The following is a 19,197-nucleotide window of genomic DNA, read 5'->3' as shown; positions in this document are numbered from 1 at the left end:
GAGAGAGTGAGAGAGAGAGCGAGTGAGAAAGAGAGAGTGAGAAAGAGAGAGAGAGAGAGAGAGAGAGAGAGAGAGAGCGATACAGAGAGAGAGAGACAGAGAGAAAGAGAGAGTGAGAGAGAGACAGAAAGAGAGAGAGAGAGAGAGAGAGTGAGAGAGAGAGTGAGAGAGACAGAAAGAGAGAGAGAGAGAGAGAGTGTGTGAGAGACAGAAAGAGAGAGAGAGAGACAGAGAGAGAGAGACAGAGTGAGCGAGAGAGAGAGAGAGAGAGAGAGAGAGAGAGAGAGAGACAGAGACAGAGTGAGAGCGAGAGAGAGAGTGAGACAATCAAGAAATGCACAAACAATGATTGTAGAATCAAGGCTGGTTTTGAGAAAATCATGGAGATAAATCTGATTGAACTTTTTTGTTTTTTATTGTAATCTTTTGTGTTTTTGTGTTTATTTCCTCAAACCTTTTGTCTCTGATCTAACTCATAAATTATATGACATTATTCCGGATATTATGAGCATACTATTGTTTGCATTTTTAAAGAGGAAGGCAGTGTAACAGACTTAAAATAATACATTCATAACTGTGCTGTAAAGGCAAATAAGTATTTAAAACAACATCAGAAATACACGTTATTACTATATTATATTATTATTGTAATATTTAATATAATACATCATTACAATTAAGCAAGTTAGGGTTATATCGGGCAGATTTTATGCCCTTCTGATTATATTTACATTTAGTCAAATTATAAGTGCAGAACAACAATACATGCTTCTGTTTAATAATAATAATAAAAATACAAATAAATAAATAAATTAGCTTTACCACAAGCATAAATATTTTAAAATGCATTACTAAAATAACGGCTGTAAATGTAATTAGTTGATCTTACTTAGATTTAATTAGATAGATGGTAGAAGTAACAATAAATCACAACTATCAATCAACAAAACAACAACAATAGTCATATAATAACAACATGTGTAATAACAATGATATTATTCTACATATGTTCCCTTGTTTTGAGCAAACACACATCATTTATTTCTATAATGTGACAGTTCTACAGCTGTTTAATTTGGACCCCTGAAATGTTTTTATTAAAGTCAACTTCATTAAAGCTAGTAATACAAAATAATAGAGTATACTTTTCTTTTACAATTTTAGACAGTAACTATTCGTATTTACAGTATAAATGAGACTAAGACAGCCAAATTGTAATTTATAGTTCATATAAATCTATAATAATTACATATTTTCACCTATTTCTCCTAAACTCACCTGTTGCGTGCCGTGAAGCCAAATGCCGTCAGTGACCCGCCGTTCACCCGCGCGCGCCACAGCAGAAGCGGGAGTTTCTACTGCCAGATGCAATGATGCTCCGGGACCGGCAATCAGTGTCAGAGTCCCGCAGAAGAGATCGTATAGGTCGACCAGCATCTTCTGATCGGTGCGAAAAGTTGTGGTGAGCTGATGTAGTTCGGAGGGGGGCGGCGCCGAGCGCTGCTGGAGGCGGGAGAGATCAGCGCGCTCAGGGGGAGATGAAGACGAGACTCACTCTGACAAACATGTGTGTCCTGCTGCCATGGTACAGTTCTGGTCTCATAAACAGTCAACTATGGTGACTAGAGTTCAGTCACTTTTACCGTGAAATAATTGAATCATGTTATTTTATATGTAATTTGGTCACACCAGAAACTGCTCAGTGGGAAACATAACAAGATTTTATCTGTAGCAAATGTTTCCACAAATACTGAAGTTTAACTTTGTTTACTGGTAAATGGCTATATTGAAGTTACTATTAGAGCTGCAACTAACAACTATTTTGATAATCGGTTAATCAGATAAATAGCTACATTTCATTCCCTGTATTTTGTTAAAATGTGATTGTGATGAGAAAAACACAAAACAAAACAGAAATGATAAAATGCTTAAGGATTTGGGTTTGTTTACTGGACTGAATCCACAATTCTACACTCTCAAAGCCTGAATCATAGAAAGTTAACTTTTCATTTTTATTATTATTTTCAGGACATATACAAAATAATTATTTTCCCTTTACCTTAGTGCTGTTCATTTAAGAGTCAAATTAGCCATCAGGGATGGAGTGAGATAAAACACACACACACACACACACACACACACACACACACACACACACACACACACACTCACACACACGCACACACACACACTCACACACACACACACACACACTCACACACACACACACACACACACACACACACTCACACACACACACACGCATACTCTCAAACCAACACACACACACTCACACTCACACGCACACACGCACACACACTCACACACACTCACACACACACACACACACACACACACACACACACACACACACACACACACAAATACACACACACACACACACACACACTCACAGACACTCACACACACACACACGCATGCACGCACACACACACACTCACACACACACACACACTCACACACACAAACACACACATTCACACACACACACACACACACACACACACTCACACACAAACACACTCACACACACACTCACACACAAACACAAACTCACACACATACACACACACAATCACACACAAACACACACACACACTCTCACACACACGCACACACGCACTCACACGCACACTCTCAAACCAACACACACACACACTCACACACACACGCACACTCACACGCACACACGCACTCACACACGCACACACACTCACACACACACACACACTCGCAAACACACACACACACACTTGCAAATACACACACACACACACACACTCACACACGCACACACACGCACGCACGCACACACACACACTCACACATATACACACACACACAAACACACTCACACACAAACACACACACACACACACACTCACACACAAACACACTCACACACACACTCACACACAAACACAAACTCACACACATACACATACACACACAATCACACACAAACACACACACACACACACACAATCACACACACTCACACACACACACAGACACACACGCAAACACACACACACACACACACACTCACACGCACACACTCACACACACACGCACACACACACACACACTCACAGACACTCACACACACGCACAAACACACGCACACACACACACACACACACACACACACACGCCAGCAGAAGGGAATGGAGAAACCAGAACAGAAAAATTCATAATTCATACACTGAAAAATACATGTTATATAGTAAAGTCAAGTCAACCTTTATTTATAGGTTTATATACAGATGTTCATCCAAAGTGCTTTACAGATCAAACAAATAAATACACAAAGACAGAGTGAAATATATATATGCAGTTGAAATAGGAAGTTTCCAGCCAGTAGCCAGGCAGACTGATTTCAGAACGAAATTGATGTCAGCAAAATGGCATGATATCCACTAATGACATTTCCTAGTCAGCAAGTACTGGGAACGCCCACTTGTCGCCAATGGCTTGACTTGAGAACGGCCACTAGTGACACAAATCGCAGCCAGTAGCGGCAGGTCGCTGGCAGTGTGAATGGGGCTTTAAGGGCATCAAAGAGCATACTCTCGCTATCAACCTACCTAAGGCAGCAAGCCGTCCACATTAAACAGCATTGTGATCTTCTTTGAAGTATTTATAATGTGCTCTCATGCAATGGAAATCTTGGGGTTGTTTGTCAGTCGACAGTGCCTGCATATCACCCACCCATTTAAATGAGGCCAAAGCCAATAGGAGTGCAGTTTTTAAGGAAAGCACCTGCAGCTCAACAGATATCTGTGGCTCGATGGGGAGTTTGTGAGTGTCTTCAGCACCAGATTTAAGTCCCAAGTAGGCACCATAGCAGGGCGAGGGGTGTTCAAATGCCTCAATCCCATAAGTAACTTTATGACTAGATTATGTTTGCCTATCAAAGTGCCAGCCTCCAGGGCGTGGTATACTGAGATGTTCACTACATAAACCTTGAGCGTTGATGGGGTAAGAACAGCATCCAGCTGCTCTAGAAGGAATGTCAAAACCTCAACTATGGGGCAATTCACCAATTCTGGCTTGTCCAATGTGCTCCGTCCAGGGGCCACACATGTAGGTTCCATAGTTCAGACTGGGGATGCCAAATCGTGAGAGAATGTCTCTCCTCAGCGGTATTTTCCATGGAGATCCACCTAATATTTCTATCATCTCCGGAATCCAGGACTGATTGGGCCATTTCGGTGCTATTAACAGAATTGTTTCCATGTCCACTTGGACTTTGCTGATGACAGAATAAAGGAGATGCACTAGGGGAAAATGTATACTTCACTGGCCATTTGTGAGACAGCATGGGACATGGCGTACCAAAGGGGACAGTGGGTGTTTTCCATGGTGGTGACTAGGTCGACTTCCGCTTTGCCAAATATATCTCAAATCCTCATCACTATTTGAGGATGAAGTCTTATTGGAGTGGTGGTGGCGTAGTGGCTAAAGCACAGGGCTGTTAATCTGTTCGAACCCCACAGGGCTGTTCGAACCCCACGGCCACCACCATTGTGCCCTTGAGTAAGGCACTTAACTCCAGGTTGCTCCGGGGGGATTGTCCCTGTAATAAGTGCACTGTAAGTTGCTTTGGATAAAAGCGTCTGCCAAATGCATAAATGTAAATGTCTCCATTCCCCTTGTAATGCTCCCTGGCTTGACAACAGATCCGCTCCAAAATTCAAACGGCCCGGGACATGTGCTGCACGCAATGAAAGGAGATGACGCCCACTCCAATGGAGGAGGCGTTGTGTCATGCTCAGTAATTGTGGCAAGAGTCCACCTTGGTGATTTATGAACGCCACTACTGTTGTGTTGTCAGAATGAATCAGAATTTGTCGATTCACAATGTCAGAATGAAAAGCTCTCAAAGCTAGAAAGACAGTCAGTAGTTCTAGGCGGTTGATGTGCCACATCTGTTTTGCATCCTGTCCAGGTGCCGAAAGTCGTGTCCATTGCACACCGCAACCCATGTGTTGGATGTATCTGTGGACACCACTTTCCTTCTGTAAATGTAACCCAGCATAACACTCAGTTGGTAGAAGGCCAGCACTGTCCATGGTGCTAGAGCAGCCAGGTAGATGTAACTCACCGTGATGCACATGTACCTAAGGTTCCAGGCACGATGTGGAACATGTCGCTTGAGCCAGTACTGAATAGATCTCATGTGTAACAGACCTAACGGTATGATGGTGAATGCTGCCTCCATTAAAACATAGCATTCTCTGAAATTACTTCAGTGGCAATGTTTTCCCCAATTTGAACTGAGACAGACACCGAAGAATGGTCTGTACATGGTCGTTCGTGAGGTGTGCATGCATACGTAGTAGAAACGAACTCCTAAAAAGGAGATTTGCTTGCTGGGGGAAAGTGTGCTTTCGCCCAGTTGACATTCAGACCTCGATTTTTCAGATAGCAAAGCAGCAAGTCTCTGTGTTTGCTTAGTAGTGCCTCTGATTGGGCTAGTATTAACCAGTCGTCTAGGTAATTCAAAACACACACACAATTCATTTTCAATGGGGCGAGCCAGAGACAGACCGAAAGGAAGAACTTTGAAATGATACGCGGTTCCCACGAACGCAAATGTAAAAAAACCCTGCAATTGGTACATGAAAGTGCATGTCCTCTATCGCGTCTTTTGCAAGGAGATTGTGAATCTCTGCACGTAACACGGTGCATCCTGTGGTTGGGCCACATATTGCAAAATGCTGGTGAAGCGAGGTGGCTGGTGTACAAACTGAATCGTGCTAACCATGCTCAATCGTTTTTAACAGCCATGAGGGCTTGCCACGTGTTGGCGCAGTGGGACAGCGGGCTTATTAATTCACTCTCGAAAGGAGATGGAGCGCTGCTCACCATAGGGAAGTGGTTGAGCATACTGGGTAGGGTGTATGATACGTGAAGAGGATATGGATCTTTTTCTGAGAATGTCTGAGCATCCCATGTTTATACAAGGGTGCTTTTTTCTCTTTTGTGAGAACAATGTTTATTTGGGTAATACACACAGAAGCAACATTTTGAACAATGGACTGTTGTGGCAAGGAGGAGGGCTAATCAGGCTAATCAAGCCCATGAGAGGGATAAAGGTGGCCGAAGGAGGCAGTTCGGGAGAGAGAGAGAGCTACAAGCAGCTGCCCTGTATGAGTTTGTTTGTGTGTTTTGTTTAATTAACTATTAATTTGATGCTTCGTCCGGTTCTGCCTCCTTTCGATTTTACCCTGTTACCACAGTATAGGGGAAGAGGAGAGAAACTCTGTGTGCCTTGAATCGAGACTTCTTCGGCTCTGGTCCACTCTTCATGTGGCTTGGCATGTCAGGAATGTTTCTGCTTCCTGGCCGAGGTTTTTCGTGCTGAGATGGCGGGTGCTACTGCTTAGCCACGGTTTGTGTAGCTTCAAAGATGGCTCAGTAGTAGCATTCTGCATCGCTGGGGCAGCAAGAGATGAATACTTTGAGGGGCGCTGACTGGAATAAGATAGTGTGCAGGGAAAGTGCTACTTCTCTTTGGCAGAAAGTGTTTCATCACTTGAGACTGCTTTTGCGCAAGTGCTCTGAAAAGCATTCCACGGCGTTGCCAAAGAGACCGTTGGGCATCATGGTGTCGAGGAGGGTGGCTTTCTCTACATCATGCATCTTCGTGAGAGTTAGCCAAAGATGGTGGTCCAGAACCACCAGGTTGCTCATTGCTTTGCCGATGGCCTGTGCGGTAGCTTTCGTGGCTCGCAGCGCCGTGCTGTATAAGCTCTTCCTGGAAGTGCGGACATCATTCGACGCGGCTTGGAGGGGTGGGTGGGATTTGAGCTGTGGCTGCTTGTTCCACCGGGGGAAGCTTGAGTTACTGTTTTTGAGTTACTGCAAAAACCATAGTTAATCCATGGTTACTGTAATAAAACAATGGTTAATTTTCAAAAGTGTATCAAAATGTATTAAAAACAATAGTACTTTGATATTTACTGTACCATGGCAATATGTAATGAATGCCGTATTCATTTAGATAGTGTTCCAAGGTTTGTCAAATAACACTATGGTATAGTGGCACTACCCAGGCACATGTGTTCACATTTGTCAGCTTCTTTCATTTATTTAGGCTACCATTTATTCATAATTAAATTAATTTCCAGATGCCATTAATATTCCAAGAAAACACTTGGCTGATTCTCAATAGTATGCTATTGACAGCTGGAAATAATTCATCTCATCTTCTGATGGACATTTCAGATTAAACCAGTGGTTTGCTTATTAGCTTGTTTTTGGTCATAAAGACATATTTAATTGCATAAAATGTTTATTTCACAGAATTGAGGGCTGGGTAGAGCAAAAGTTCTTCTGAAGCATTTACCACCAAGCAAAATCCCCAAATACTACCCATATCTCCATGGCAACTCTATGTAGCTGAATCACATACCAACCATAAAGGTAAATTAACTTCATACAATGGATGTTTTAAAACATAGTTTCATGGCATCCTTTTCATAGGAGACTGACCGTTTTCTTTTATGTCTCCAACGATTATCTTTTAAGATCTTCGTAAACATGCTCTTAAAATCATAATTTACTCTGTTCATTATTTAATGATGGAGTAACACCTATTTCCCTAAACCACCACATTGATCACCATAAACTGACGAGAATTTAAGTGCATCGTTAAATGAGCCAATTACAACCTGCAATAACTGTCAAAAATGTTTGCGTTCATCTACCATTAGATTTGCAGCATTGGATTTAATATTGGATCTCCGCCAGAGTTTCTCTCTAAAGTCAACATTCAGAGAAAAGACAACTGAATACTTGAATGCTGATTGGCTTTAGAGGACTCAGATTTTAAGTTGTAAACAGAAGCGATAGGGAGAAAGAGAGAGACAGACATCAAAACAGATATATTCAAAAGGGTGTAAACAAGTCTACCAGCTATGAAAGAGCGGTCACTTTATTGAGTGAGTGAAAGCAGGACATGGTGGTTATCTTCACCTTGAGCAGAAATATGGTGGAACAGTGAGCTCCTGTCTGCAGATGAACAGATTATAACATTGTGAAGAGACACACAAGCTAACAGCAAAGAACCTCGTAAGTGAACAGCCAGCACTATACTTGTACTTTATAGTTTGAGTAGGGATTTTAAAAACTCTACAAGAGTTAAACACTGGTACATGACTCAGAGAAGTAAGCATTCACTTAGCAACCATCCAGAGCACAGTAACATGCTAAAAAAAGAAAAACAACAACGGCATAGCAATGCATTAACAACCAATCCGAACACCTCAGCAACTAAATATCAACACACTGACAGGCAATCAGAATAACTTACCAACTGCATAGAATTGCACTTACAACCATCTAGAAAACCTAGCAGCTGCAACGCAATGCATTAACACTATTTAGAACACATTAGCAATTGCATAGCAACGCACTAACAACCATATATAACATCTCGGAAACTGCATAGCAACACACTGACAAACATTTGAAACACCTTACAGCATAGCAAAATACTAAAAACTATTTAGAACACCTTAGCAACTGCATTGCAACGCACTGACAACCATTAAGAACACCTTACTGCATAGCAGCACACATATAAAAAATTAAGAACAACGTAGGAACTGCATAGCAATGCACTAACAACCAGTCAGAACACCTTAGCAACTGCATAGCAACACATTAAAATCTATTTAGAACACCTTAGCAACTGCATAGTAGCGCACTAACAACTATTGAGAACAACTAAGGATCTGCATAGCAATGCACTAACAGCCAATCAGAACTACTTCCCAACTGCATAGCACTGCACAAACAACCATTAAAAACACCTTAGCAACTGCATAGAACGTACTTACAACCATTTAGGACACCTTAGCAACTGCATAGCAACATACTTACAACCATTAAAAACACCTTAGCAACTGCATAGAACGTACTTACAACCATTTAGGACACCTTAGCAACTGCATAGCAATGCACTAACTACCAATCAGAACTACTTCCCAACTGCATAGCACTGCACAAACAACCATTAAAAACACCTTAGCAACTGCATAGAACGTACTTACAACCATTTAGGACACCTTAGCAACTGCATAGAACGTACTTACAACCATTTAGGACACCTTAGCAACTGCATAGAACGTACTTACAACCATTTAGGACACCTTAGCAACTGCATAGAACGTACTTACAACCATTTAGGACACCTTAGCAACTGCATAGAACGTACTTACAACCATTTAGGACACCTTAGCAACTGCATAGAACGTACTTACAACCATTTAGGACACCTTAGCAACTGCATAGAACGTACTTACAACCATTTAGGACACCTTAGCAACTGCATAGAACATACTTACAACCATTTAGGACACCTTAGCAACTGCATAGCAACGTACTTACAACCATTTAGAACACCTTAGCAACTGCATAGCAACATACTTACAACCATTAAAAACACCTTAGCAACTGCATAGAACGTACTTACAACCATTTAGGACACCTTAGCAACTGCATAGCAATGCACTAACTACCAATCAGAACTACTTCCCAACTGCATAGCACTGCACAAACAACCATTAAAAACACCTTAGCAACTGCATAGAACGTACTTACAACCATTTAGGACACCTTAGCAACTGCATAGCAACGTACTAACAGCCAATCAAATCAGTTTTCCAACTGCAGAGCAACGCACAAATAACTTTTAGGACAGCTTAGCAACTGCAAAGCAATGCACTAACAGCCAATCAGAGCAACTTACCAATTGCATAACAACAGCCATTTAGAACACCTTTCTGCATAGCAACACACTAATAGAAATGAAAAACACCTTAGGAACTGCATAGCAATGCACTTATAACCCATCAGAACACAACATGCTGTAGGAATACCCCGGCAACCACCCACAACACCCTAGCATCATGTCGCTGAGTGTAGCACAGGTTAGCACCTCTCATATATCCCTTTAAAAATGTAAATATCTTGTTGCAAAAAAAAGTCAAGGCAACAAAATATTCAACATGAAAGTTGATGCTCAGACTTCCTTCTCCTGTTTGGACGAAGGAGGAAATATGTTTAATATGTTATGTTAGAGATGGAAAAGAGCACATATTTTCTCTTTTATCATTTAATCAAGATCTGAAAGGATGCTATTTTCAACTCAAGGATCAACTTAGAGAACAAAATATTCAACTCTGGAACTCTGCAGAATAATTCATGTGATGAAAGACCAGAGTGCACCTGAGCCTTCAGAACAGAACCAACCAGCATGACCCCACTTCAAACCAGACAGGAACGAAATAAATAAACCTGGTAGCAGCTGGTCATTGGGTGCAATTTTTGAGATGTTTTTAAAACAGCATGCAATTTAATCCATGTGGCTGTAAAAGAGTCTCGAGTGTAGTCTGATGATGTTTAATTATGAAATGTCAGATGTTTTGGTTTGTCTGGAATGGGATAATTTGTATCCATGTTTTTGCTCTCTGGCTGAGTAGCCTCTATACATTGATTCATCATAAACTACCAGTCAAAACAGAGCATGAAAGATAAATGTTAAATTGAGTTTACTGCTTTTTCTACTCTTAAGTTCCAAAGGGGCTAGTAGTAGTCTAATTGTTTGGGATGTTGATTGTAAACCCAAAAGTTTCATTCCCAAATGTAGGAGCCCTGTCACCATGGGAGGCGATTGGATGGACTCAAGGATTTATCATCTTGTACGGAAGTCAAAAGTAGCAGTACTTCATGGACACATAAAGTAATGATATCGGTCTTTCTACTAAAGTATCGGTAAAAGTAAATACCAACTTACTGCTTTTCAGTATTCCTGACTCATGAGGCTGTGTGAGTCAACGGTTAAAATGCCCATCTAGGAGCCTGGGTAGCTTAGCGAGTAAAGACTCTGACTATCACCCCTGGAGTCCACAATTTCAAATTCCAGGGTGTGCTGAGTGACTCCAGCCAGGTCCCCTAAGCATCCAAATTGACCCGGTTGCTAGGCAGGGTAGAGTCACATGGGGTAACCTCCTCATGGTCACTATAATGTAGTTCGTTCTCAGTGGGGCATGCAGTGAGTTGTGCGCGGATGCCGCAGTGGATTGCGTGAAGCCTCCACATGCGCTATGTCTCCGCATTAACGCACTCAACAAGCCACATGATAAGATGCATGGGTTGACATGTCAGACGCGGAGGCAACTGAGATTTGTCACTACGTGACCACGAGGACTTAGAGTGCATTGGGAATTTTGAAAAAAAATCAAATGCCCATCTTGGTGAGATAAAGCAAACTCCACAGTGGTCTGGGCTATATCTTCTGATCCTAGAACCACCAAAGAAGAGGCAAAAACCTGCTCTGCAGTGGCCCCTTAAACCAGCTGGTCTTAAAGTAGAAGCCAATTTCATCAAAGGCCAGTGGATGAGATAATATCCTCACCAATATTTTTCATAAAAACTACAACCACAACTGGAAAAACGAAACAAATCTAGATGGTACAACTATATTTCTCCCATTATAATCAATGGAGCTGTCTAGATTTTAAACATTTACATTTATGCATTTGGCAGATGCTTTTATCCAAAGCAACTTACCGTGCACTTATTACAGGGACAATCCCCCCGGATCAACCTGGAGTTAAGTGCCTTACTCAAGGACACAATGGTGGTGACTGTGTGATCGAACCAGCAACCTTCTGATTACCAATGTATTATACAGAGCACTTATTACAGGGACAATCCCCCCGGATCAACCTGGAGTTAAGTGCCTTGCACAAAGAATCAGTGGTGGGATACACTGTAGCTTGGACCTCGGCCGCTCCTCCAACCTCCAATGGATGACAGCCGTGCCTTCCCGGGCAGGTTCAGAGGCAGTCTCTTGTTCTCGGGAAACAGAAGGGGTCTACCCCACCCCAGGCAGTGGTTTCTTGCTCCAGGTGGTCGGCCGGGAGCCCCTCCCTGCTCGCGGTCCCCAGGACTCCGCTTGGTTTAGCGGCTGGAAGGGGTCACCCCCCATCCCGTGACTGCTCCAGGTGGTCGGCTAGGAGCCCCTTCTCCCTTTGCGGTCGGCGGCCGTTCATCCACTCTCAGGCGGCCGGGCTCCTTTGTCCCCCGGCAGCGACTCCGTCGGGGTGGATGGTAGTGGTGAGGACTCTACTACGGCGCATCTCTCATCCTTCCTGGGATTTGGCACCAGTGTAAAGGGATTAATGGAAAGGAGGAGGCGAGAACCAGCTTGATGATATAAATAATATTTTAATTATAAACTGAACCAAAAAGACAAACTGCAGAATCACGACCCGGCCCCGCCATCCGCCCTGCCACAAACATGATCACACAAGAACACGTCACATTGCTACTCAACGTTCCAATACCCTGACATTAGGCTCGCCAACTATTCGACGCAAAGATGCAAGATGCTGAGCATTTTGAGCACTTCAATATGGGACACAATGCCTTCTATACAGGACGTTTTAACGTTGGACAAGGGCGTGTGTGGTCCCCCTCAAGTGTCACACTACTTAAATACAGGACATATGGGACATCAAGAGGGCCAGCTAACAGTTAGCAAACCTGACATAACCTCCGTTCAGCCAATTTTCTGACTAGCGCCATCAGACGTTTTTCGCATTAATTCAAATGTGTAAACGTTTTCTATAGCACTACTGATATCACATTTTGCGAGCAGCCGACGGTCCAAAACAAGGAAGTATTTGCATTCACATAATCAATGATAAGTGTGATGTGAATTTTCGCTTTAGAATTACATTTTTACTCTACTGATGGTTTAGGGGGTAGGGATAATAAAATATGCATACTTTTTGACCGTATTATGTCAATTACAAATAAAAATACTAGTCACTTTTGGTGTCACTCTGTTGACATATCACCCAGAAACTCCAAATGGGGGTGGGATCTCCAAAAGAGGGCGGGGTTACTCCAGAAGGGGCGTCACTTCCTCACACAGATAGGGTTAGGGAAAGGGTTAGGTTAGAGGATTCCTATACCTTTACTGGAGGTTTGGAGCTCTCACCCTTTTCTGGAGCTATGCCAGCAGCTACTGTATATCCTTCTCCAGAAACTGGAGCTAACATGTGTCCATAAGTTCAACAATACTTCCTTCTTTGCCCACTGGTGGCAGTGATTTTAATCTCAGTAACCACAGACCGATTTCAGCAGCAGAACTTTCAAACTAGTGTCACAGAATTCACATCGAGTCTAGTTGATAGACACTTTGGACCCTGTTTGCCCTCTAACCCAGAGCAATCCTGAGGACATGACCCTGATTCTAGTGCATTGCAGGTCACTAGATTTAAGTGCAATGTGACTTCCTTGGAGGCCAAAATAAGTAAACACAGAACACAGGTGCAGTATCAAACAGTTAAACAATGGGGCTTAGTAAGTCCATCAAGAGAGAAGGAGATGAAGGAGTGCAGCTTGTTCTGAGGACATCATGACCTCCTGTTTTACACCTCTGTCTCTCGGTCTCCATGGATACTTCTGCTTTCTCTTATTTGGCCAATAATGAGACATTATCTCAAAGCGCCTTAAACCATCCTTCATCTCCTGCTCCCTGCTGAATTCCTCCTTTTACCTGGTGAGCTGGAACCAATATGTGATAATATAGGAAATCGCAAACTATGGTAATAAAATCATTTATTTATTTATTTTTTACAAAACCATAGTTGTACTATAATAATCTTGTAGTAGCCTAACTATGAAAAGTAAGTTAATTAAAATGTTTTGTTTTTTTTGTGAAAAAATATACTGTATCCACATAGTAATCATGGTTTTACTATAGATTAACCATGGTTAATCTTGTAGTTACTATAGTTTTACTATAAATACCTTGGTAAAAGAACGCAAAACTTGCATATTGTGATGTAACGCAAACTATTGCGAGGGAACGCAAAACATATTGCAAAGGAATGCAACCATTTTGTGAGGTAAGGCAAACTATTGCGAGGGAACGCAAAACGTATTGCTGGCCGCGAGGCGAGCCGCACTCATCCCGAGCTCGGACGGGTGGGTGGTTTGTGTGGATATACCCGGTGAAACCGAGCCCGTCGTCATCCCCAGATCGCCTTCATCGCCAGCCGGGTTGTCCTCAATCCCGTGGGAACAAGGAGCGACGCGGGGCGGCTGAAGTGGCATTCACCTTCAGGAAGGAGAGCAGCGACCACACCGCTGTCATGGTCATGTTCTCGCAGTGAGTGCATGAACCATTCATGAACGCCACCTCAGTGTGATCGCTTCCCAGGCACACGAGCCAGCGTCTGTGGCCGTCGGTCTTGGAGAGACATTGTCTGCATCCAGGAACTACACAGTGGCGGTCTGTGTATTGCTCTTTTATGAGTGGAAACTCAAACTCTTTTAGAGAATACAAACACTTTTAGGAGGGGAAAACCCTCTTTTATGCAGTGAAAAAGCTGTCTAAGCGCCCAGGGGCGTGGACTGCACAGCGTGCAGAGAGAGAGAGAACGTCTGATGGAAATGCGCTGTAAGATCCAACAGCAGTGCTTCTTGCCATCAGAGGTGAGTGGAACAGTGGTGAACTTCAGCTTGCTGTTGCACAACCGCTTGAAGAAAACATCTGACTGACAGATGCACGCCCGCTTCCCTTTATACCCGTATCCGGGGGCGGGACACGCAAATTCTGTCTGCCAATTTCTCATTGGCCTTTTCTTCAAAGGTGCGCGAGGCTCCTAAGGAAGACCCCTTGTACCACTTCATTCGACATAACCATCTGGGACACACCATTGCGAGGGAATGCAAAACGTATTGCGAGGGAATGCAAAACGTATTGCGAGGAAATGCAAAACTTATTGCGAGGAAATGCAAAACTTATTGCGAGGGAATGCCAAAGGTATTGCGAGGGAATGCAAAACGTATTGCGAGGGAATGCAAAACTTATTGCGAGGGAATGCCAAAGGTATTGCGAGGGAATGCCAAAGGTATTGCGAGGGAATGCAAAACTTATTGCGAGGGAATGCAAAACTTATTGCGAGGGAATGCAAAACCTATTGCGAGGAAATGCAAAACTTATTGCGAGGGAATGCAAAACTTGCGAGGGAATGCAAAACTTATTGCGAGGGAATGCAAAACTTATTGCGAGGAAATGCAAAACTTATTGCGAGGGAATGCCAAAGGTATTGCGAGGGAATGCAAAACGTATTGCGAGGGAATGCAAAACTTATTGCGAGGGAATGCAAAACTTATTGCGAGGGAATGCCAAAGGTATTGCGAGGGAATGCCAAAGGTATTGCGAGGGAATGCAAAACTTATTGCGAGGGAATTCAAAACTATTTCAGAAAAACGATTCCCGCCCTGTCCTCTAAGGGGCTCCATACAATGAAATGAGGTGGATTCTGAGATATTTTTTAAACAGTATTGAAGGAGTTTACATGTATGCCTAACACTTGATCACTGCTTTTCCACTGCTTACAGTTTAATTTAGCTAATAAATCCATATGTACACACAACTTAAAACTGATATCAAGCAATTAGATCAAAAGGTTTTTAAGACCACGAGAAATTTAAATCCAGCGTAATGTGTCCAAATGATTGTCTGGTATTGTAGGTGTTAAACGTTTGTGTAGGTCAGTGTAAGTTGTGGGTCCTAGTTTAAATGTGCGTACAAAGTACAAAGGAACATTGATCTTGAAGCCCAAGATTTTCGGTCGTTTAATACAGTAAATTTCGAGCAGAACATTTGTTCGTCAAGTTTAGTCAATGATGAAGAAACAGCACAAAATAATATCTGAGAAATACAAATCTAAATGTTGACAACGCCTCAGCATTTTCAAAGTGGAGAAAGAAGTAGACTGACATTTCACTGAAGAACATGCTCATAACAGAGACGCACAGATCCCAACACAAACATGCACCTGAATTAAAACAGCTTTTCACAGTTTACTCCTGGTTTTGAATCTATCTGGCACTCTTGTGTGGTTGCATGTGTGTATTACAGCACTTTATAGTCTCTGGATCATGTGTAGCATACAGATGAATAGATTAAAACTCAAAAGACAGAGACTGAGAGACAAAAGGAGACTTTTACTGCATTAGTACCATGAAACTGGACCTTGATAGACATCAGACTCCCGATAACAAACTTCCAGTCAGTGACTATGTTCAGGATAGTATACTAGCATCCTATTTTTCCCATTTCTGCAGTATGTACACTGTGCACAGTATGCAACCTGTCAGTCTGCACATCTGTCAAGAACCAGCGCACACTGCATGACCTTCCATTTTCAATTCATGAACTGAAGTCAAAAGAAGTTTTACACAAAATTGGATTAATAAAATGCAAATGAACAATGTTTCTTTCTGACATGATAAATGGATGCCATTCGGTGAATAAAACGCACAATGTGATGAGGTCATGTGACACCGATGTAGAATGCTGCAGTTTATCAGTATTCAGTGTATAATGCGCAGTAAAGGCCAAAGTATACTTCAGTTTACCACATGCTGCTACATCTTGCACACAGCGCATGTGTATGGTGGCAGATTTGTGCAAAAACTCAAATAAAAAAGTGAAAAACGATTAAGTCTACGGCAGCACGGCACCATCTACTGTTTTAAAAGAGGACGATGCTCACAAGTGGTATGTATTTGCTCAACAATCCTGAAGAATTTGTAAAATAGATTGCATATATTTGTGGAATATGATGTAGCTTCATATAAAACAACATATTTAAGCTAGTGGTACATGACAACTACCTTTCATTTTCTCTCAAATGGCCCTTTGTATTTTCGAGTTTTCCTTTCCGAGGTGAATTGTGTTTGTATAGTTTTGGCAGAAATCTGGCTCCATAACACTCCAGCTGTATAGGCAAAGCTCAGCTCTACAAAGAACAAACCACATGCGACATGAGGACGAACGCATTCTTGCATTCAAACACAGCTGGACGGAGCGCAATTCCAACTGAAGGGGTTTCAAGACATGTTTTTCTAAGATTTAAACCATGTTTAACTTGACACATCAACCTAAACACACTGTTTATGCGTGTCTGACACAAGTGTATATTGATGCGTCCTTAGAAAAGCCTTTTATAATAATAATAATAATAATAATAAACACATTTGTGTGTTAAGCCAGTGGAACACAATAACTATCCTTCATTTTCTATCAATAGCCCTTTGTATTTGCAAACCGCTTTCTGTTTTCCTTTGCAAAGCAGATTGTTTGATTAGTTTTGGCACATATTTGGCTCCATAAGTGTGACACAAATGAGGTCATCAGCACAGTATTCATGGACTGTCCATGCGCAGTCTAGTTTTTGTAAATGTGCGGTTTGTTCACGCATACTGTGCTAATGACGAAATCTGTGCCATAAGTATGGAGCTAAATTTGTGCCAAAACCACACGCATTGTGTGCAACACGTAGCAGTGCACGGTAGCCTGTGCACATCGTCTGCGTCCATATGGACTCGCGATCAAAAGAGTATACTTTGAAAGGCTAAATGCTTGACTGTGGGCAAGACGTAACGGCACGCAAAAAAACTAAGTATACCTGAGCCTCTATTAGTATGCTAGTATTCCATTCTGAACATAGCTAAGATCATTAGCGTCTAAAGCTAAAGAGTCAAGCTAATGTCATGAAAGAGCCTGATTGGACTATTTGAAACTCCTGCATCGTTAGGATATGAAAGCATTATGGCTGTCAGCATTCAGATTCACCCCAGAGCATCACATTATCTGGATTCTTGAATCCTTTACGCTGGATTCACCCTTTACACGGATTGGATACAGTAATGAATATTTACCACCTTTAACCTCAAAGCTCCAGTCACACTTATGGGCCGTCAGGTGGCATCGAACTTTTTATTCTGATATTAATTTCAAACAGATGCCCGTCAGCAGCCCCTCTCCACTCGGAGGGCAGCTGAGCACCCTACGCAGGGGCCAGCGTGAATGAACCATGCTAGGACGTTTCAATGGTCCACATCTCTCATATCTAGCAGCTTCAAAGTGCGCTTGTGCCCTGCAACCTAGCAGAGGTCAGACACGTAGTCGAAGTCCCTGAAGTAGTCCTGGTCTTTGCGAGAGAGGCTCCGGCGCTCACGGGGAGGAGTCAGAGTCGGTGCTTCGTTCGTGAACTCGGCGTCAAAGTTACTGACGTCTTCTTCTCCGGTCAAATCAGGAACGAATGGAGGAGAAACTTTCCTCTGTAACAGAGCCTCAAAGTCGATATTCTACAGAGACAAAGAGAAGAAGAGGAACCAATCTAAAGATGGAAATAATAAACACTGAATGTTGATTTTGACAGATTTTACATTATAGTGGTGAATTTCTCTTTTTTATTTGATCTTGGTGTCACAGACTGTTAAAACAGTCATAAAGCATTGCACTGAGATAGAAAATGAAGAATCAATTTAAAGTTTTCACAACAATGTAGTTTTTGTTAGTTAGTTTTCACTCAGTGAAACCTTAGGGTTAGGGTTCCCTCTATGGTTTTAACCCCTTAAACTCTATTGTGCTATATCACGAAAAAATACGTAAGTCAGGCATATGAGCATCATTTGAAAGCTTAGAATATGAACATTTCAGAGATAATCATCACTTCTGCATTTATGTTACTTAAAATGACAAAATAAGGCCTCAAAACATTCACGTTTAAAATTAGCGCCCCCTAGAGGAAACGGTAGAAATATTTATATGAAAATAAAAGTCGCATAGCACATAAATGGACATGTCATGTATCAAATGAAAGCTCTCGCTCTCAGGAATGTGATTGTATAGTTTATTTGGTTGTCCTAATACCACAGTTCAAAAGACTTTCAAAATAATAAAAAAGTGAAATATGATTTCTGTAAATCATCAAATACAAACATCGCTTTTATGCACCGATCACTGCTGCTGTAAGTCCCAAATAGCCAAAAACTTAATTTTGATTATCTGACTTTATCTTAGGAAATTCTCTAAAACATTAGCCATTGTTGACTTGTCTGTGAGCTTCCTTTGCTGAATAATCCAATGTTATATCTTAGATGTCCAGAACAAAATATGCGGTCCAGCAGGAAAACATGCTATATAAATCATTATTTATTGATGATCAAAAGTTATATGTCAGCGCAAAGGGGAGTATCTCAGCTTTCTAATGACACCTCAATTGAGCTTCTAGTCCACTCAGAGACCGAGATATCCTATAAAAAGATAATGGTGGTACTTGAACTCTA

At 42.0% G+C, this 19,197-nt stretch overlaps 1 protein-coding gene across 3 annotated transcripts in view; it reads right to left on the bottom strand.

Moving 5' to 3' along the window:
- Positions 1-15,641: 15,641 nt before the first annotated feature.
- pkn1b (protein kinase N1b) overlaps positions 15,642-19,197 on the bottom strand; it is a 52,525-nt gene continuing 48,969 nt past the window's right edge. For 2 of the 3 annotated variants that reach the window (XM_052138556.1, XM_052138555.1), the window contains exon 22: positions 15,642-18,213. In XM_052138556.1, the coding sequence (XP_051994516.1) occupies positions 18,010-18,213 (204 nt within the window). In that variant the 3' untranslated portion in view covers positions 15,642-18,009. The remainder of the gene's footprint in view (positions 18,214-19,197) is intronic. The other variant, XM_052138554.1, reaches the window with a different exon arrangement.

The sequence above is a fragment of the Xyrauchen texanus genome, chromosome 12 (genome assembly GCF_025860055.1).
Source record: "Xyrauchen texanus isolate HMW12.3.18 chromosome 12, RBS_HiC_50CHRs, whole genome shotgun sequence".
In the NCBI taxonomy this organism is placed as follows: Eukaryota; Metazoa; Chordata; class Actinopteri; order Cypriniformes; family Catostomidae; genus Xyrauchen; species Xyrauchen texanus.
Note: the sequence above shows the minus strand (reverse complement) of the source record. Positions and strands in the feature narration are given on the sequence as shown.